Genomic DNA, 21,610 nt, shown 5'->3' with positions numbered 1-21,610 from the left:
AAATCTAGTTGAATGAGCGCAAAGCGGTCCTGGAGGGAAAAGATGTAATAGAGCAGGAAGGGCTTGTCAGGGACTCTCGGGTAATTGTGTCTGGGAGATGGGGGCTCAGCTCGTTTTAGCAGCAGCAGATGAGACCCCCTCTTTAACCCCTTCAGCCACTCACTGGGCCCCTGTCCCCCACCCAGGCCCTCTCCCTCCATCTTCAACTCCCATCCAACCTTCAGACCCAGCTCCACACTCAGCCCTTAACTATCTGAAGTTGTCCACACAGCGAAGCAAAGAAATAGATAGACTCAGTCATGGTTGTTTATCAAACCTTCATTATTTTTTATTATACCTTCATTGTAGAAAAATCAGCAAATACAGATAAGCAAAACAAAATTTAATTAGCTATAATTTTGCCACCTGAAGATATAAACATTACCGGATTTTTTTCTACACGTATAAATTCAGTTTTTAAAAGTAGGCTCATGCTGTACAAATTATTTTGTAACTTGCTTTTATTTACTAGACAATATGTTGTGAACATCTTTCCATATCAGTAAATATTTATCTACATCATCATTTTAACAGCTGCATGGTTTTCCACTATGTGCATTAATGTAACCAAGCCCCGTTGCTGGACAGTTATGTCCACTCTCCCTCTGTTCTAGGTCACACCGTGGTGCACATCTGCCTCAGGCAGGCACAGCTCCCGGCCTCCACCTCCACCCCCCTCCTCCCAGCCTGACTCAGGCCCCATTCTCTGTGGCGCCTCCTCTCCTGCTTCCCCAATCTGAGGGCCTCATCATCCAAAGCCTCGGGCCAGTTCCTAGACTGACTTCGGGACCAGACGGCAGAATGCTGCGGGTCCCAAGAAGAGGATGCCTGGACACCCTTCCACACGGCCTTCGGCCAAGCTGCGCCCCAGTGCAAGCCGAGTTGGGGACAAGATGACCTCCCACTCCCTGTGCCCATCTTCTACGTCAGAACTTGCCAGGATGCCCTCCTGCCTACAAGGCCCAAGTTGATCCCAGGATAGATCAACACGTCACCCGACCTCAACCTGCACACAAGGTGCCCGGTGTTTTCCAAACCTGCCAGCCTCTAATTCAAGGGGCCCTTTTGTCCCTTGACTGCTGCCCACTGACTCCGCTTGTGCTCCTGCCACTCTCCCAGTGCTTGGCACAGCATGGTGGTCAGCAACAGTGAGTGGGATGGAGAGAACATGGATCTCTGACCAGTCCATCCACTCGGTGACCCATCTCTGAGGAAGGAGACTGGCCACTAGATGGCAGTGCTGAGCTGACCAGGTCCAAGTGGCCTGGTGGACATAGCCCTTTGGAGGCAGGAAGAAAGTTGGTCTCACAGCTCTAGGCAGGCTTTCTAAAACCCAAATGTGCATCACTTAGAGGGCTCACTAGAATTGCCTCTAACTGCTATGGCAGTGCCGTCTAGGTGAGAGAGCAAGGCCATGGCCACTCAATAGCTGTATGATCTTGGATGACTCAGGAACCTTCTCTGAGTCTCCATTTCCCCATCTGTAAAATGAGGTCTAGACATACTTACTTCCAAGGTAGTTGTGAGATAAAAATCAGTGAAAGCCGGACACAGCAGGTGCTCGACAAATCCTAGCTTCCGTTTAATAACACCTACCAGGTGCTTTACCTATTTCCATGTTAGCGCATCTGTGATGGGGTGGACCCGGGGGGCTGGGAGCTGGGTCTTCCAGGGGAGCGGCCATGTCCTGTTGACTCCATTGGGGTTGGGGCAGGGACAGCATGTGGGCAGGCCCCCCCCTGCAAAGGGCAGTTACCTGGCAGTGTGGACAGGATGTGGGGAGGGGGGCAGCACCCTTTGCCCCCAGATCACTAGTTGTTTGTGGCTTTGGGTCTCCCAGGGAACATGTGAGAGTTATGTCCCCCTGTTCTGGGGGAGACTCAGAGTACAGGCTGTCTCCCAGCCTGCTTGCTCTCCTCCCTGACTCCCACAGTGGGCTCTGTCGCTCCATCCTTGCCCTTCCCCAACCCTTGTGGGCTTGAGACCCACAGCTCCATTGGCTTGAGGACCTCTTGGTGTGTCAGCATCTCCCATGGGTGCGAGTGTCTTCTGCACTTTAGCCTGAGGCTTCCCAAGGACAAGGCCCCCTGAAGATGGGGTCCTCCCAATGCTAGACCTATGTTTTCCCATCAGACTGGGATGCACCTAAGGGTAGGGTCTGTCTCCCCCTTCAGACTCAGGCACCCACAGGACAGGAGCCGCCCTTTCCCCTTGGATGGGAGCCACCTAATGGGAGAACCCATGGTTCACTGTCAGCTGGGAGCTCCCTGAGGGCAGGGGTCTTCCCTTTCTGTTGGAGGATGGTTGGAGGATGGCTGCCTCGAGCCAGGGATGGTTCCTTCTCCAATCCTGAGCCTGTGTCCAGTCCAGTTCTGTCGGTTAGAAGCGCCCAACTCCTGTGGCTGCAGGCGGGTTCCTGGCTGAACCCTTGGACTCCTTCTCCTTCTCTTCCCCGGCCCCTCAGCCGTTGGAGGCATCAGCTCATTCACCTTCACAGACCCAGGGGCCAGGCTGCTGTGTTGGGGTTAATAAGCTCGGGCCCTTGCTCTACTCCTGCCTCCCCACCCAGCCAGGGGCCGCTCAAGCCTGCCCCCAGCCTCTAACCCTGAGACCAGCTCTTTAATTGCTTTCCTTGGTCTGCTCTGCTCCCTGCTCCCTTCCGTCTCCCTGCCTGACTGTGTCCCTTTGGGAGGGTGAGAGGCGGGGACCAGATGTGTCCCTGGAGGGAGGAGAGGGCTGACCGGTGGCCTGTTATTTCCAATCCAGTGATCCTTCAAATGGGCAGGATGAGCCGGGGGTAGGGCTGCGGGTGAGCCCAGGGGAGCTCTGGGGTGAGCTAGAAAACACAGCCATGGTCTCCAGGCTCTTGGGTATGACTCTGGTCCCTTCCTCCACCCACAAACTCCATCCCAAGACTTTCTAGGTCCCTATTCACAAAAGAACTGTGGAGAAGGGGAAGACAGCCAGAAACTAGACTCTGGGAAGCAGGATCCCCCAAACCTAGCCAAGAGCCAAAGAGACATTCTGGGGGAAACTGGAGGCAGATGAGCAAGGATCTGGGAGGCAGGATGCCTGAGTTAGCAGCTGCCGAGGAGGAAGGATCCCCATGGGGTGACGATGTCCCCTGTGGGTGCCAAGCCGATGGCTGGCAGTGGGAGGACCCAGTGGAAAAAGCCCAGTCCCTGCCTCTTGACACATCCTAACACTGACGGAGGTTTGGGTTTACACTCAGGTGACAAGGACTCCATCCTGACTCTGTGTGTGAAGGGACCATGTCTTGTTCTGTGTCTGCAGCTCCTGGCACTGAGCCTGATTCTCTAAACTGGGCAGGAATTTGTGCCCCGGGGGTGGGGCCCAGACCTGAGCTTCGGGGCCTGGAGTGGGTGCCAAGAGCCTGGGAAGAGAGGACGTCTAAACTCCCTGAAGTAGAGGGAGGGGCTCTGCGTAGGCCCTCAAGGCGGAAGAGGCAGGCTGAAGCCGGGAGGGGGAACCTAGGGCAGTGGACGGGGGAGCCAACTATTGCCGCCTCTGGCGGATGACTGTATTTGAGAACAATCCAATCTCAGAGCCTCATCGCTGCCCACGGAGGTCAGCTGGGAGCCGGCCGTCAGCTCGCTGCCCCCCTTAGCCCCTGCCGACTCCCTGGGCCAGCCAGGCTGCCTCCTCGTGAGCGGCCCATCTCAGCCCAACCTCCCGTGATTGAGGGCAGGAGCCACATGTGCTTAACTCCATTGGCAGAATCTTTGTACATTTAATTGGTCACCCGAGAGCACATTTTGCACCACGGAGCCACAAATGTTTGCTGAGCGAACGGTCAGCTGCAGAACATCCTTGTCAAGAGTGACCTCTTCCCCTTGCAAGCTGCCCCCAGCCCTCGTGCAACGGAGCCTGTTGGGCGAAGCTTGCCCTCCTGGCCCTGGTTACCAGCCACCTTGCCCTGTGCCTGCTGCCTCTGCGCTTGCAGGGGTGATGGTGACGATCAAATGAGATAATAGTTGTGAGGGCCCCAGGAAATGAGGAACTTACGCAATTTGGATCCAACCAGCATGCGGCAAGGTCTCCTGAGGTCAAAGGCACCACACCAAACCGTTGGGGGCTACAGATGTGAGGCGGTGACTGCTTCTGTGGGGATCATGGTACACAGGGGAAGAAAACTCATGAAGACTAATTGGAGAGGAGGAAATTCCCGGCACGCGGAAAGAAATGATGTCTGTTCGCTTCTAGACAGAAGCAGCTTGGTGTCAGGTGTACGACCAGATCCTGGTCTGAGTCCTGGCGCTGCCACTTGCCGTCTAACTCCGGGCACATTTTGTTAACCTTTTTGTCTATTTCCTCATTATACCTCATAAGGTCGCGAAGTCGTGTGAGATGCCCGCAGCCGGTAGGGATGCGGCGCTCCCCTCTGCGCTCTCCACTCCTCCAAAAAGGCATGGAAACTGAGCGGGGAGGGGTGCCCCAGGTAGAGGGGGAGGTTGCTCGCCCAGAGCAGCAGAGGCCTCATTTGAAATTAGCGGCATTGTTTACACACTGCTCACGAAGTGCCAAATGCCTTTTACGTGTTTGTTTTCGGAAGCAATTTAAACACAGACTCTTGGAATTTTGGTTACGCCATTCGTTCATGCAGCCAGCCGCGTCTTCCTGGGGAAACGGAGGCAGGCTTGGGTTGAACTGTCACAATCCGAGTGAGTGGAGGGAAAGCCACGAACGGGGGTGGAGGGGAGCTTCCGGGGCTGCGGGAGGAAGACTGCAACGGGTTCCTGCAGGTGGAGGCTCAGCCTGGAGCCTTGCAAGACCTAGGGACCGCTAAGACGCTCTCTCTGACGACAGGACTCCTGGCAACCCACCACACGCAGGCTGTAGGAGGATGGACCAAGGCCTCCAGGGGTGATAGCTTCTTCACCTGCTAAGGAGCAGGGGCCCTTAGCAGAAGGTGGGGCTGCGGAGTCAGGGACAGGGCCCACCTGTAAGGCTGAAGGAGGAGGCAGAGGGGGCATGTTTTTTATACTCAGAAGTTTCTTGAAGAGGAGGAAGGGGTTGCTATCCTACCTAGGTGCACAGAGAGAAACACACATCAAGGATGGAGATGGTTTATTAATCATTATAATTAAAAAACTATATATGTGTATGTATATATATATACATGCAGAACTGAAGGATCGGCGGATATAAACCCAAGTATTAACAGCTCTTATGTCTAGGTGGCAGCATTAAGGTTTACACTTCTTCTTACACTGAGCGTGTATCCTGTTTACAATAGGGTAAAAACGATAAACTCTCTTCATTTGGAAATCAAGGCGCCACCATCATCTGCATAATCGCCAGGACTGTGGCATGGGGTTGGGGCTCTTACTCCAGGCTGGGGTGATGGGGCTGAAGACGCCTTCCTCTCAAAGCCAGGAAGAGCCAAGCTGGGACTCCCTCGTGCCCCCATCCCATGCCACCCCTCCTCAACCGCACAGTGTGCATCACTGTGCAGAGTCCTGTGTTAGATGGGGGGTGGGCAACAAAGCCCCCAAAAGCCACCTTCCTGCATGGAGGGTGTTATAAACTAGGGGGGAATGATGGCAGCACCCTTTAAAATAGCAACACGTTAAAACTCACAAATGAATAAATACACGCTGAGAAGCTGAGTGTAACAAGAGATTAATAAAGAGGGCGAGCTGCAGAATGAATGTCTGGGGGAGGACTGTTAATAAAGGAAGAGGGTGTTGGCATTAATTGCTCCGAGCCAAGGAAGGCAGGTCAGGGCTCCTGGTTTAGGCGGCTCCAGGGACCAACAGGGGCCGGCGGTCAGGACACCTTGGCGGAGCAGCTCCCAGCTGACAGTGCTCTCCCAACCCTCAACAGTTCCTTCTGGTTCCTCTGGTTGCCAGGGGAGTGGAGACTGGAGGGGGGCTCTGCAGGCCAGTTAGATGAGGGGAGGCAGGGAGGAAGGAGAAAAGTGAGGCTGTATCCCACCATTCCCTTCCCCCACCCCATCCCCCATTTCTCTCACCAGGGTCCCTGAGATGCTCGGAAGTACCCCATGCCCTCCTCTCGCCTGTCTCCGCCTACATTTTTTTTGGCAGCTTGCGAGGTCTTACTTCCCTGACCAGGGATTGAACCTGGGCCACCGCAGTGAACGCACCAAGTCTTAACCACTGGACCGCCAGGGAATTCCCTCCCCTCCTACTTCTTGTCCCCATCTGCCACTGTGACCCAGAGCATCCCAGCCCCCAAATACCAGTCACCTGGGATTGCCAGGGGCCCAGCTGACTTCTTCAAGGTGCTGCTGGGGAGGCGGGCGATGCGACTGTGGCCGCGGGAACTGCGGGAGGGAAGGGAGGAAGAAGGGAGGAAGGTCACCGCCAAGCCTCTGGACTACGGGGCGGGGTGGGGGGGGGCGGGAGGGTAAGAGCTAGACACAGAGCCTTGGGAGCGGAGGGAGGCTGAGCAACAGTAGGAAGAACTTGGCCAAGGCCAGACCTGAGGGTGGGAGAGGCAGCAGAGGGGAGGGGAGCTGAGTGCCGTTTGGGAGGGAAGTAGAGGTGGGGGGTGGGTAGTCCACTCCCTGGATTACCCAGTGAACACTGAATGTCCCCCTCGTGGAGAGAGGGTCTGTGGCCTTTAACAAAGGAGGGAGACATCTCTAATAAAATCCTGTAATAGCAAGAGCCCAGGGAACCTCAGACAACCAGACGCTGGTCCTGCCAGAGGACCAGCTGTAGTTGGCCCAGGCGCCCGCTGCCCTGGTGACAGCTCCTTCTTTTCCTCCGCCCACACCTCCCCAGCCTCACCTCACAATGCGCCTCTTCTTGCGAGCTGAGGTCCCGGGGAAGGAAGTTGCCAGCTTGGGGCCCTTCACGGTGAACAGGGGCCTGGATCCGCTGGGGAGGGAGGAGGATGAAGGTGGCACATCAGGAGGGAACCAGAAAAGAGTGCCAGCACCTCCCGCTCCGGCGGCCGGCTGGCGGGGCAGGGAGGTTAGACAAGGTGACCTCTGCGGTTTCTTCCTCCCAAGAGGTGGACTCCCCTCCCTGCCTCACTCGGCCTGGGCTGACGGCTGAGTGACAGGTCTGCTCTGGAAGAACATCCAGGTGTCAGTTTCTGGCGCGTCCGGGGAACTGGAGTTCAGACAGTTTCACCCTTCCACCTGCCTGGCTCTGAGCTTGTTACTGAGAGGGGGTTCGGGCTGTGGGAGAGGTGGGGGGAGCAGTGGGCAGCCTGCCACCCTCGGCCTCCCGAGTCCAGGTCAGTCTGCTGCTTGTTCGCGGCCTTGGACTGTCCTGAGCTGGTTGCTGCTCCCCGCTCCCTGCCATGCGGGCAGAAGCCGAGGGTGAGAGCATCTTCCCACTGAAAAATGCTGAATAAAGTTTTCTCAGGATCCCCTTCCCAGTTCCAGATGCTGGGCTGGAGGGTAAAGTCTGGGGTGGAAGTGGTAGAAACAGGTATTTCTCAGTGGGATACAGAACTCAGACCAGGCCCGAGTGATGCCAAGGAACAGAGTGGGCTGGACACCCCATGTTAGTTCCTCCTCCCTGCTGACCCTCCCCATAGGGGGCGCCTGTGAGCTACTCATGTCACAAACCAGCACAGAGCTGGCGGCTTTGAAGTATAGATGGACAAGGCAGGGCCTGGAGAGAAGCGACGCCTCCAAAGAGACGGCTCGTTCTGCTCTCCTGGGCCTGGATGCTGGTCAGACCAAAGGGAAAGAGATGCAGCGTCCCAACTCCAAGAGCGTGCTGTCTTGCGTTCCCCTGGGCAGCACCTCTGTCCCTTGCTGACCCCTGACCCCCTGCTGGGAGGCCAGAAGGGAGACCCACCTGGGGATGAAGGGCTGATCCAGCCTGTTCAGCTCCCGGGGGACACTGTCCCAGCCAATGCATTCGTGGAAGCCCAGCTTTGAGGGGGTCTCCTCGGAGAGATCAAAGGTGGCGTTGAGGTCCCGTGCAGGCAGGGCCAGAGGGGTAGAGCAGTTCTGCAGAGCGGAAGGACCCAGGGGCACCCGGCTTTTGATGACTGTGGCTGGGCAGAAGTGAGGGGAATGGCAGGGGGAGGAGGCCCGTCCCCCCGTGGGGGTGATGGGCCCATACGGAAGCCGAGCCTCAGGCGGGGTCCCCCTCGTCAGGCAAGGCAAGAGGGACTGGCGCCGGCGCTTGGTCCCGGGCTTCGGGTCTGGGGGGCTGTCTGGCTCCAAGGGGCTCGGTCTCCTCCTTTTCTTCTCTGTGGGCCGTTGGGATGCCTGAGCTGAGGTGCGGTCAGGCCCGGGTGGGACGCCGAGAGCGTGTATGAGGCCATTCAGTTGCTTTGCCATGGTCCGGGTCACAGGGCCGGAGTATCCTGGAGACTCTGGGCAGAGAGGAGAGTGCTGAGGGGAGATCAGGGATTGGCCAGAAGGAAGGAGAATTTGTAGAATTTGGGGAGAGAGACACGGGACAGGCAGGAGCCCCTGACTCCTCGGGTCTGCGTGACCCCTGGGGCCTCTCTGTGCAGAAGTCCATGATCCTAGGGGTCCAGTCTCTGACCGAACTATAACCCTGCACCTGGGGCCCCAGCCACCCCTTGGCACCAGAAGACAGAGGCCGAGCAGGGCTGAGACTCACTTGACTCTGAACGTAGCTCCTGAGCCAGAGGTGACCCCTTGGCCGGGTCAGGCTCCCCGGTGGCCTCTGCTCCAGGCTCAGTGTTTTCCTCTTGTACCAGCTGCTGCAGCATCTCGAATTCTGCGATCATGTCAGGGGTCAGGAGGTTGGCTGCTTGGAGCAGGGAATACTGGCGCTGGGCCAGGCACAACACCCTCAGAGCCAACCTGGAACAGAGAGAAGGGGATCCCCACTCCACCTCAGACCTGCCTGGAGGACCCAGCCCCAGGGCTCCAGGTGTAGTGAGCAGCACACGTGCACTGGCCCTCCAGGACTGCCTGGCCGGCCTCATCACCCTTCCAGCCGTGCTAAAGACCAAGGCTGGCGGAGATGACCCCGGTAATGGTGGGCGGCTTCACCCACTAAACATGTCCCCTGACAAAGACAGTACTTGGGAAGTAGGGAAAGGGCACTAAGTGGCCTTGGACTCGGAAGGTCTGAGTTTCCTCTGAGCTCTGCCACCTACAAGTGCTGTGATCTTAAGTCCATTTCCCAGAGGGGCAATGGGAGGTAGCAGAGAAGAGCCAGGCTCAAGTCAGACTAACAGCTCAAAACCCGGCTCCAACACATCCCAGCTGCGTGACCTCGGATCACCTCTTACCCTCAGTGTCCGCATCCCTAAAATGAGGTCAACGCACGCAGCCACCTCACAGGGTTGCCGGGGAGATGAAATAGGTTATATTATTTAAAAAATTGTTGGCGGCGCCCGGCAGATTGCAGAATCCTAGTTCCCTGACCAGGGATTGAACCCGGGCCCTCAGTAATGAAAGCACAGAGTCTCAACCACTGGATTGCCAGGGAATTCCCCAAATGGGTTATCTTAGATATAAAGTGTTTAAAGAGTACTTGGTACATACCCAGCACTATAGTTAACTGTTGTTTTCTCTAATAGTAATAATAGTAATGCCATCTACCTTGTTAGGATAATAAGAGATTAAATAATGTTGATCTTGGCTCCGAGGAGACCCTCAAAAATGCATTCAGTCCGCTCTTTCTATTTAGTGATTGCGATGCTGAAAGAGTATGTGTGTATTAACACACACTTCACATGCACGGAGGGGCTATTTAAAGAAAATTATGAAGGACTCCCCTTGTGGCGCAGTGGTTAAGAATCTGCCTGCCAGTGCAGGGGACACGGGTTTGATCCCTGGTCTGGGAAGATCCCACATGCCGCAGAGCAACTAAGCCCATGCGCCACAACTACTGAGCCTGTGCTCTAGAGCCCGCGAGCCACAACTATTGAGTCCGCGTGCCACAACTACTGAAGCTCGCGTGCCTAGAGCCCGTGCTCCGCAACAAGAGAAGCCACCGCAATGAGAAGCCCGCGCACCGCAATGAAGAGTAGCCCTCGGGCTTCCCTGGTGGCGCAGTGGTTGAGAATCCACCTGCCGATGCAGGGGACACGGGTTCGTGCCCCGGTCCGGGAAGATCCCACATGCTGTGGAGCGGCTGGGCCCGTGAGCCATGGCCGCTGAGCCTGCGCGTCCGGAGCCTGTGCTCCGCAACGGGAGAGGCCACGGCAGTGAGAGGCTCGCGTACCGCAAAAAAAAAAAAAAAAAAAAAAAAATTGTAGCCCCCGCCCGCCGCAACTAGAGAAAGCCCGCGCGCAGCAACAAAGACCCAATGCTGCCAAAAATAAACAAATAAATAAATTTATTTTTTAAAATATATATGTAAAAAATAAAATAAAGGAAATTACGAGGGTAATGTGATTATTGATGTTGTAAATTTAGATTCTAAGAAAGCAAATTTTCCTTCTGTGAGGCACACCCATGATAAAAGGATAAACAGTTATCTCGGTGGGGATTATTCATGGCCAGTCATTTATCCCTGGGTAGCATTTACCTGCCTGGACATCTCTGAGGGATGTCCTCAGTGTGTGCTCAGGGAACCCAAACTCATTTTATAAAGCAGCCTCAAGGCCTTTTTGAAAGAAGGCAGGATATAAATTAAAAAGGACACAGCAGAAACTCATTCTATATCTGCCTGAGCCACACATTATATGAAAATTGGAGCGAGAAAAGTGGGAGTCTGGGGAGAAAGCCACTGGCCTGGATGTCAGATGACCCATGTCTGGCCCCGTCCCTCTTGCCGTGTAGCCCCCGTCAGTCTATATCATGGGTTTTCAATTCAGGTTTCAAGAAACCCATCAGAGAACATTTTTAATAGAACAGCTCTGCTTTATCTGTTCTACATATTAGACCTCAGCATAAGATTTCATTTGAAGACAGGGCTTTGCCGCTAAAAAAAAATTCCGAAAAACCACTGAACTGGAAAATCTAAGATCTACTCAGGGCCCTGGCGGTCTAAGATTCTAAACTCTAAGGCCAAAGCAAAATTATTTTCGATGATCTGGTTGTTAGGTTGTTTTCAAGCATGGAGAAGATCTAGAATGTTCTGCAGCCCCTGACACTTGGGGTCTTCCATCACAGTTTATTAGTATCTATAATTAACTCTAAGAAGTAAGGAAAACAAGGACCATGATGCCCAAATCGTAGCCAAGGTTGAAGCAACTTGTCAGAAACCGCAAAATCAGAGGCAAAGCAGAAATGAGAACCCTGGTGTCCTAGCAACGCGGGACTCCAGGCAGAGAGACCCTGAGTCATCAGTGGGAGTCCATGGTCGCTCCCTGGGGGCCAAGGGGACATCCCGCCAGTGCATCCCTGCCACTCCAGGGCCCCGGGGTGTCGGCAGCGGGAGACAGATAATGAGCCGCTGATTATTCAGGCTGCAGCATTTTTTGCTGAGTCGGGAACAGGCACTCCCCAACAAGAAATAAAATTAAACAGGCCCTTCTGTCCGGAAGCTTTAAATACACTGCTTAGAGTGAAGCGTGCTGGGGAGGGAGGTGTAGGGTTGGCAGCAGCAAAGCTAAGTGGCAGGGGATTTATGTTCTGGGGGCCAAGGAAGAAGATACTAGCTGCACCTCTCTATTAAGCACGGAAAGAATGGTCCAAAAGCCAGTTCTCTTTGGGTTTGTATTTACTTCAGAGGAGAGGAGCAGCAGTCAATCTGTTGATGAAGACACACGACGAACACCTGACTCAGGAAAGCTGTCCCTTGCTCAGCTGCTGGCAGCTGTCTCCTTGCTGAGCACAGGCAGCTTGGCCCTCAGACTGGAGAGCAAAGCACTAGCCCAGGCAGCCCTGCCCTAGCTCGGTGTTTGCCAGCTGTCTGGATGGAATTCGGTGTTTTGCTTCCCTCCTGTTGGGCTGCCAGCTACACGGAGTAATAGAGAGGATGCTACATAAACAGAGTAGGTGATAATATCAAATTGTTGACAGCAGGTAAGGGACAATATTCATGAGAAAAGACTTGCCTCTTTAACTAGAGCAGAAACAGAGCTTTTGTGATGTGCTTAGCGCCAACTCCCACCCCAGGAGGCCTGGAACCCATCACCTCCCGCCTTGGAGCAAGAAGATACCTACTGCTTAGAACGGTCGCTGCCCAGGTTCTGTGGTGGGAGCTGGTCCACAACTGGCTTGGGCTGCAGGGTCAGGTCAGGGGAGCCGGGCAATGGGTGTCTGAGGTTCTGTGCTGGCACCTGGATTGGAACCTAGAGAGGAAGGGAGTCACAGGTCAAGGGCCCAGGACGGCCTCCGTCACTTTACGTGAGCAGCTCCTACAACCCATCCCTCCTCCAAGAGTGGGAATGACAGCTCCTGGAACGACCAGGTCCTGGTAGTGCCTTTTTCTCTCCCGGTCCCCGTGCTCCTTCCCTGCTCCCCTTCTGTTAACACTCAGCCTCCCCACTTCCAGACACACAGGATCTGACAGACTAGTTCTTCCTGCGCAGGATATGAAAGCCTCCTAATGACTGAGGTGTAAGACATCCAGGTAGAGAAGCTGGGACTGAAGGGACCCTGTGAGTTGGGGGTGGGGCATTTCTTTCAATATTCCACCAGCTCCAAGTCTTACCTCCTCAGCCGGTCCTTCGTCCTTGTCCTCTGGGAGCTGCTCCCTTTCTGAAGAGTTCCCTTCCACGACCTTCTCCACCTGGGCCTCTGTCCCCAGGCTCTCCTCTTGAAGGACTGCCGACCCTGGGCGTAGCTCTGGGGTGCAGGACTGGCTGGGGAGGCGGGATGGCGAGGGGCAGCTGGGAAGGCTAAGGCGGAAAGGAGAGGTTTGAAAGGCGGGAAGCGGGGGCAGGTGGGAAAATCAGGGAGGCGGCAGGGTCTCTGTGGCTCCAGGTCCATAAGGGGTGGATGCTTGGGTAATAAGAGGGCAGTAGCTGAGCGTGGGAGAAGGAGTCAGGGATTTTCTGGTTTAGGAAACAATGACACCCGCCCCTTAAATGCACCTTCTTTTGAAGAGTAGATGCTGCTTATATAGGTTGGGGTGTGATTTACTCCTTTGACATAGACCATTCTAGGTGACAGTCAGTGTGCCGGGCAGTGAGTAGGAACCCCTAACCCCAGATGCCAGAACAGAAGCGAGGAGTCCTAGCCCTGCAGAAGCTGGAGAAAGGATGGGGGCAGGTAGGGGCGGCAGAACTCACGGTTGATGTGGAGCGTCCGCTTTGGGGGGCTGCGAGGAGTCCTGCTGCGGGGCCTGGGCTCCTGCCTCGTACACTCGGAGCTTTTCCCTCAGGGCGGCCACCTGGAACGAAGCAGCCCAGCCCCTCAGAGCGCCGGGTGAGCACAGGAGGCAGGGGGCAGGCAGAGCGCCCTGGCCGCGCGCCGGCGGTCCCGTCCTGCCCCCGAGCCGGGCGCCCTGCCTCCCGGCCAAGCTCCCGGGGCGGCTCCTCACCTCAGCCTGGAGCTGCTGGCAGGTGCTGGCGTACTGGCTGATGGGACAGTCCAGGCTGATCACGTTGCTCTTCAGCTGAGATGGGGGCACAGGGGAGGGATCTGTTTGTTCATTCAAAGCAGCTTTCGGCAACCACTTCCGGCGGCCAGACGCAGCGCTAGGCACACCTCACTCACATTCCCGAGACGCACCCTCACGACTGAGGGAACCGGGAGGCCAGTGGCTCTCCTAGCACAGCAAGAGGAGAGCTTGCCTTTGAACCCGAGACCCCGGCTCCCTGACCGATATGCTCTCTGCAGGCCAGGGGCTCTGCCGCAGCGGCTCCTGGAGCACCGGGGCTCCCTGGAGGAGGCGGGGGGAAACCGGGCAACTCTGCTTTTATTTGTGTTGTATGTTGTTTTGCCAAAAATATGGGCCTGCTGCTAAAAACAAGTCTGACAAAGATCACTGGCTGATACTCGGCCACTCCCTTCTGTTGCCTCCCTCTTGAGAAGATTCTGCCTCAATCATCCCAGTGCTGTGTTATTTTAAGGACGAGGACTATGTCACTTCTTCCCTCGGCCTTGCGGGAACGCTTGCTCCAGGTACCAGAGGAGGCCAGTGGGTCCTTTCCCCTCCTCTTCCCAGGCTGGGGGCTCCCCCGACACCCCTCCACCCCCACTCCAGTGTGGTGGCCCTCCCAGCTGGCACGCACCGAGAGTTTGATCTCCTTGGCCCGGTTGGCATACTTGAGGGTGTTGTAAGTGTCCTCGTAGGCCAGGCTGGAGGGGCTGATGGCGGCGATCATCACCGTGCGGCAGCTGCCCCCGATGGAGTCCTTGAGCAGGCGGGTCAGCTTGCTGTCCCGGTAGGGCACGTGAGACTTGCGGCCCTGGGGACAGTGGGTGGGCGTGGAGTGAGTGTCTGGACTACACAGACCCAGGCTAGACTCGGTAGCCTTTGCTTTTTGTTTGTTTGTTTGTTTTGTTGACCCCGCTGCTGGGCTTACAGGACCTTAGTTCTCTGACCAGGGATTGAACCCGGGCCGCTGGAGTGAAAGCACCGAGTCCTAACCACTGGACCACCAGGAAATTTAGACTTGATAGGTTTCGGCCCAGGGCTGGAGGGAGGGACCCTTGGCTTGGGCACTGGGTCGCTGTCCCGGGGAGGAGCCTGGCTCCGTGCAGCTTTACCTTTGCGTCGGCCAGGGCGTTGAGGACGTTGATGAGGGCCAGCAGGGAGCGGTTGATGTTGGCTCCCTCCCGCAGCCGCTCCCCCTTGGCGTGGGTGCTGGATGCCCGCTCCGAGCCAGCCAGGTCAATCAGGCTCATCTTGGCCACCCGAAGGGCCTGGGTCAGACCTGGGATCCGGTCCTGCTGCTTCACGAAGATCTGGGGGCAGATGGCAGGGGTGAGGGGGAACTGGGCACCAGGAGCTCCAGCTTCAGGCCCTGGCCTGTGACCCCTCCTCACCTGGAAGATGGCATGGGAGCGGGAGGACGTAGCGTTGACGTCAGTGGGGTGCTGCGTGCGGTTACGGTTCCCCCTGGTCAGCATCCCCAGCAGCTGCTCAGCTGAGGTCGGCTACAGATGAGATGTGCAGGAAGGGGGCTGTGGTCTCCCCAATGGGGACTTTTCCCCCAACAGAAGGGCTGCTCTTCAGGACCCATGTTACCCGCTTGCTATCACCACCACTGCCCCAGCAGGATCCAGGACATCCCCAAACTACCCGGTGAGGGGATCCCGGAGGACCAGTGGGGCTGCTCGTCCCACCTGAGCCCCGCCCCTTACCTGGTGGAAGGAAAGCCCTTGCACCACCACCCCCTTGTCGGGGTCCTCACGGATGGCAAGGGGCCCCTTGGGCTCCAGGAGGTCGTGGATCTGCTCGTTGTACACCTGAGGAGAAAGGAAGCCAGGGAGAGACCCGAGGGAGAGGCTGGTCAGGAAGCCTCTCCCCTAGGTGCTGGGGAGAGTGGAGTTGCTGGGTCAGGGAAGCATGAGACACGCCGTGGTGAGTGGCACTCTGCTGGATGATGTCACGTGATGAGTAGGACAGGCGGGGTCAGTTCACACGCAGTCTCTCTTGGAGCTGTGTCCACCCTCTGGGCCCCCGTCTGCCCACTCCCTACCACCCTCTCCCCGCTTCTGCTTACTCCACCCCACTCCCTCTTTAGGTGGTTGTGAGAATGAGAGATGGGGCCGCCCAGTCCTGGGGTGCAAACAGCCCTACCTCCTGGTAGCTGATGAGCACCTCGAGTCTCTTCTCCTCCCGGCAGGCCTCGAGCCTTCTGTACAGTTCCATGGTGGTCAGGTACATGATGCCAGGGTCCCCCTCTCTTCCCAGCATGGTGTGTGTCTTCCCGGCCCCGGTGGCCCCATAGGCAAACACTACAGAAGACAGAGTAGGGAGTAGGGTGGCGGCAGGGCCAGATCCACCTTCTCCAGGGGCTCCCCCAGTGCATTTCCATCCGGTCAGCCCTTCCCTTCTCCCCGAGCCCCTTTTCTTCCTTCCACATGCACGGTTCCACTGCTCCCTCCCACCCACCCACATCCCCTACGTTCACAGCTGTTGAGTTCTCCGTGTCCATTCCTGGTGCCCCTGTAGGCTTGTGGATTTGAGGGCAAAGGGGTCTCCACCATGAGTGGGAGCTTATCCCTTCCTCAGGGAAGCCTTCTCCAGCCTGGGTAGCTTCCTCTATGGAAGGCCCACAATTCTTTCCCTCATATCACTTATCTTGGTTTTTAACCACACACTTGTGGGTGTGATTCTGTGATGTGTTTTCTCCCAGTTCTAGACTGCAAGCCTCACGAATACAGGAACGCTGTCTGCCTGATCTGCTATTGTATCCCGTGACCCAGCGGAGTGGTCCCCACACAGGAGAAGAATGAATGGGGGGCCCACAGAGAATGCACGGCCGGAGCCCTCCTCAACCAGTGCCCAGCAGAGGGGGAGACGGGCTCACCTGAGCAGTTGTAGCCCTGGAGGAAGCTGTCCAGGATGCTGTGGGTGGTGTGATGGAACACGTCCTGTTGGGTGGCCGCCTCACCAAAGACCCGGTCAAAGACAAACGTCAGGTCTTTGCCCTTCTTCTTGGGGCCATCATGCACACTGCCCCATTTCAGGCCAAGGAAGCCCCCATCAGGCTCCTCAGGGTCAAACACCAGCACCCGCTCATCCACCACCTGAATCACAGGCCGCCGCTGACTCTCCAACTCCCTCGGGGTGGGGGGCCGCACCCGCACCACAACCCGCACCATGCTGTTTTCCACTGCCATCACCATGGCAACACCTGGGCAGAGACATGATGGAGATGAGGACCAATCTGACCCGGGCCTGACCAGGTGCCCTCAGCCTAGCACTCAGGGGCCTTCTCCCACCTCCTCCTCAACAGCTCAGCTCCATTTTATACCTCAAGAGAATATCGATGCCAGCACCAATTATTGACAAATATCTTTCTCATCTGAAAGACCATCTTTGTCATATCCAATGACTGTATTTTTTTCAGAGGCCTATTCTGGGCTATTGTGTTCCACTAATCTGTCCAGTCCTGTGCCAGCACCACACTGTTTCCACTCCATTCCTTTACAGTTGCTTCTTATCTAGCAAGGCAAGACACCCCTCCCAGCCCCAGCTTTCTTTCTCATGATTCTCTGGCTATTTTCAGTCATTTATTCTATTCGACTTTAAGAACATTTTATCAATTCCATCCCCATCCCAGAACCACCCCCCCCAAAAAAACTCTATTGGGATTACAATCAGAATTATATTAAATTTACATATCTATTTTATATGAAATGTTTTCATACAAGAATATGGCTATTACCTTTCTATTTGTTCATGTATTTTTTACATCTTCAGATAGTTTCTATAATTGTCCTTTTAATACAATTCTTAAGTACTTTATTGCTCTTATGAATGGAATACCTTCCCTATTTCCAGGTTATGCAGAAACATAATTGATTAAAAAAAAATTATTTATTTGGTTGCATTGGGTCTTAGTTGTGGCAGGCGGGCTCCTTACTTGGCTCCTTAGTTGTGGTATGCAAACTCTTAGTTACGGCACCCGTGTGGGATCTAGTTCCCGGACCAGGGATCGAATCCGGGCTCCCTGCATTGGGAACGTGGAGTCTTAACTGCTGCGCCACCAGGGAAGTCCTGAAACATGATTGATTTTTATATATTTGCCTTATACCCACCATCCTCAAACTCTCTTATTATTATTATTATTATTTGGCTGTGCCACGAGGCTTGTGGGATCTTAGTTCCCTGACCAGGGATTGAACATGGGCCCTCAGCAGTGAAAGTGTGTAGTCCTAACCACTGGACCACCAAGGAATTCCCTCAAACTCTCTTATTGACTTGAAGTGCTTTTTATTAGAGCTTATTGAGTTTTCTGAGTATACAATTATGTATCAGAAAATATTTGTTTTTACTTTTTCTTCTCCATACTTACACTAAATATTTCATATGTTGTCTACTGTATTCCCTAGAACTTCCAAAACAATGTTGAATGATAATAGGCATCTCTGTATTTTTTTTTTTTAATAAATTTATTTATTTTTGGCTGTGTTGGGTCTTTGTTGCTGCGCGTGGGCTTTCTCTAGTTGTAGAGAGCGAGGGGCTACCCTTTGCTGTGGTGCGTGGGCTTCTCACTGTCGTGGCTTCTCTTGTTGTGGAGCATGGGCTCTAGGCACGTGGGCTCAGTAGTTGTGGTTCACGGGCTTAGTCGCTCCGCGGCATGTGGGATCTTCCAGGACCAGGGCTCGAACCTGTCTCCCCTGCATTGGCAGGTGGATTCTTAACCACTGGGCCACCAGGGAAGTCCCCCCCCGCAACTAATTTAAGTGCCACACTTAACATAACTAAATTCTCATATAAACATGAACTTGTTTTGTGACTCTCCACTCTGATCTACTGAAATGTCTATTCCTTTTCCCGTAACTCGTAATTATTGTGGTTCTATAATATATCACCTTATTGTTCTTTTTCTTGGCTATTCTTGGGCATCTTGTCTTGTGCGTGATTTTAGAATCAGCTTATGAAGCCGATTCTATGAAAAATCCTGCTAAGATTTTAATTGGGATTATTTTGAATTTATAGATTAATATGAGAATTGGCATCTTTACTAGGAAGTCTTCCCATCTAGGAATATCGTATCTCTTTTCATTATTCACAACTTTATAATATTCGGTAAAACTTTATTGTTTTCCTCACATGAGCTTTGTACATTTCTTCATAGGTTTATTACTAGTTACTGTATAGTCTTTGTTATATTGTAAATAAGCTCTTTTTTTTTTTTTTTGCTGTACGCAGGCCTTCTACTGTTATGGCCTCTCCTGTTGCGGAGCACAGGCTCTGGACGTGCAGGCTCAGCGGCCATGGCTCACGGGCCCAGCCGCTCCGTGGCATGTGGGATCTTCCCAGACTGGGGCACGAACCCGTGTCCCCTGCATCGGCAGGCGGACTCTCAACCACTGCGCCACCAGGGAAGCCCAATAAGCTCTTTTTAAAATTACATTTTCTAATTCATTTTGACAGAACATAGGAAAGCTGCTGATTTCTGTATGCAGATCTTGTATCTGGCCACATTGTTGAACACCCTTATTAGTTCTAATAGATTGTCATTGATTCTCTTAGGTTTTTCAATTAAATGATGATATAGTTTGCAAATAATAAATTACTTTCTATTTTTAGCTCTTCTATATTTAGTTCCCCACCCTCCACTACCCATTAGGAATGGGTGCTAAATTTTATCAAATGCTTTTTTGGCACTCGCTGAGATGATCACACAGTGTTTCTCCTTTAGTCTGTTAATGTAGAGGGTGACATGGATAGATTTCCTAATATTGCCCTGGTAGTAATCCCAAAAGCTTATTTACCTATTCTCTCTTGAATTCCCCTCAGACCTCTCTCTCCTTTCATTTCACCTTCAAGCCAGCCTACCAAAGGTAGAGATGGAATTTCTGCAATGCAGGAGTCACAGATATCCTGGAAAAGTTCAGCCCAAGTCTAGGGATATGTTAACAGGGGTAAGAAACAGGGGGCTGTTCCTGGGGGATAGGAATAGATGAATGCTTTCCTAGGAAAGATGAGGTCCCACTGATGGGTCACAATCACCAGGGTCATTCAGCAAAGAAACATGGGATTTCTACCTAAAACTCCAGCAAACAACTCATTTTTTCCTTGGGGAATGAGGCAGAATTGAGTTGACTTCAAACTCCCGTCCTTCACCCCCAAACTTCTTAATTTCTTCCCCACACAAAACAAAGGAGAGGTGTCAACCAATAATCGTCTTTTTACTTGTGTGTAATTAATTCTATTCCTGTCCCAGTAATCAACTCATCATAATAATAAACATAACAGGTAAGTGTCCACTCTGTCAGGGACTGTTCTAGGCGCCTTACACGTTTCACCTCCTTTCAACCCCATCATGACCCCACGTGATAGATACTATTATTATACTCATTTTTCAATGAGAAAATTGAGACAGAGAGGGTTAAGCAACTTGCCCGAGATCCCAGTGGTAGTAAGTGATGAATCCTGCTTCCAACCCGGGCAGTCTGACCATAGAGCCTGCTATACTGCCTTGGAATGACGTTATATATTACACCCTCATGATCACATTGTTGTAATAGTCCCTTATGTTTGTATAATAATTATAATCCCTTTTATGTAACTAGCATTATGTATGCTGCAAACGCTTTCAGATAAATGGACTAGACCTAATTTTCAACACTCAGAATTCCTGTCTCCCATCCTCACATTCCCACCCCCACGGAACCTCACTCTTTTTTTTTTTTTTGGCCGCGCCTCACAGCTTGCAGGATCCTAGTTCCCTGACCAGGTATCGAACCCCTCGGCCCTCGGCAGTGAAAGCATGGAGTCCTAACCACTGGACCGTCAGGGAATTCCCAGGAACCCCACTCTTGTGACCAGGAAAGTGAAGGCAGAGGGTGCCTGGTCCCACCATCTGAGTCTACACTGTATTAGCTGAGTTGGAGCTACAGAGCAGCCTAACATTCAAAGCAGGAAGTTAAAAAGGGCACTGGCAGTGGAGTGCGCCTAACCTTTACAGTTCTCTCCTCTCCGCCTCCTGAGGACCAGTGAGGCCGACTGTTTGCCTAATGAGATGTTTTCCTTCTTCCCGAGGCAGTGCTGAGGGTGTGGGGTGGGAGGTGGGAAGCGGGTAGGGTGACACTTGGCATGGCCGCAGTTAGGACACCTGGGTCCTGGTCTCTGCTTTGCCTCTGACTGGTGGGGAGGTCTTTCCACCAGCCACACCACGTTGATGTCACATCATCTCCCTTCGAGAGCCAGAGAGAACAGCTACCAATCTGCTCCTGCCCCAGGGGGAAGGGAGATTAATGAGAGAACGTTTGTCAAGTTTGCTCTGATCCTCGGTTGGAAAGAGCTTTTCAGCCCAAAGTACAAGGGAGATGATTCTTTAATAAGATCTTCAGGGTTCTGAGCCAGCCACAGTCACGTCCTGTTTCTAACCTGGGGCAGCTCATTAAAACCCGGAGGCTAGTTCGCCGCTCCCAGGGAGCTGGGAGCTGAGGCTGGGAAGCCAAGATTCAGTTGTTTTCAGGGTAGCCTCCTCTGCCCATCCTCATAGGGACAGAGAGAACAAGCCCAAGATCCTCAGAAGCCCCTGGAGAAGAATTTTCGAGGACTTGAGCGGGGTCTGCCTGCAGACATTGGGAGCTCGGAAGGCAGGGAAAGCGCTTAGCCCTTGGGTGTTGTACTTTTATATAGCGGTTACTGTGGTCCCCTTCATTGCTCCTTCACAACGGTCATACACTGTGCTTCTTGTCCTTAAGCTCCAAGAGAGCAGGACCCTCTTCTGATATAGTCTGTGCACCCCAGATGCCTAGGAGCCAGATCCAGCATGCAGTAGATGCTGTATAATATTTGTCCTATGAATGAATAGAGGCCAGAGAAAAGCAGTCTGAAGCCAAAAGCCTAAACATGACTACAATTATAGCTAACATTTATTGAGCACTTACTATGTGTCAGGCACTATGCTAAGTGCTTTACAAGTGTTTCATTTATCTTTCACAGCAATCTCATTCTGCAGTTATTGATACATTTGTTACGTCCCTACTCTGCAAAGGAAACTGAGGCTCAGGAAGGAAATCGCCTCATGGATGGTAAGTAGCGAGGCCAGACCTTGACTTTGTTCTGTCATCAGAGGCGCTACTCTTCATCCTAGCCTGCTCTGC

At 53.6% G+C, this 21,610-nt stretch overlaps 1 protein-coding gene across 1 annotated transcript; it reads right to left on the bottom strand.

The window, feature by feature from the left end:
• Nucleotides 1-5,829: 5,829 nt before the first annotated feature.
• KIF18B (kinesin family member 18B) lies at nt 5,830-16,663 on the bottom strand. Its single transcript, XM_065897251.1, has 15 exons — nt 16,351-16,663; nt 15,618-15,775; nt 15,179-15,283; nt 14,861-14,971; nt 14,582-14,779; nt 14,104-14,280; nt 13,410-13,484; nt 13,159-13,259; nt 12,579-12,729; nt 12,089-12,216; nt 8,622-8,827; nt 7,842-8,394; nt 6,816-6,905; nt 6,270-6,346; nt 5,830-5,936 (listed from the first exon to the last, which is right to left on the bottom strand). The coding sequence occupies exons 1-15, from the start codon at nt 16,661-16,663 to the stop codon at nt 5,830-5,832; spliced, it is 2,550 nt and encodes an 849-aa protein (XP_065753323.1).
• Between the last annotated feature and the right edge of the window lie 4,947 nt (nt 16,664-21,610).

This window comes from Phocoena phocoena, chromosome 19, assembly GCF_963924675.1.
Source record: "Phocoena phocoena chromosome 19, mPhoPho1.1, whole genome shotgun sequence".
Taxonomy (NCBI): Eukaryota; Metazoa; Chordata; class Mammalia; order Artiodactyla; family Phocoenidae; genus Phocoena; species Phocoena phocoena.
The sequence above is the reverse complement of the archived record's forward strand: the minus strand, read 5'-3'. Positions and strand labels throughout refer to the sequence as shown.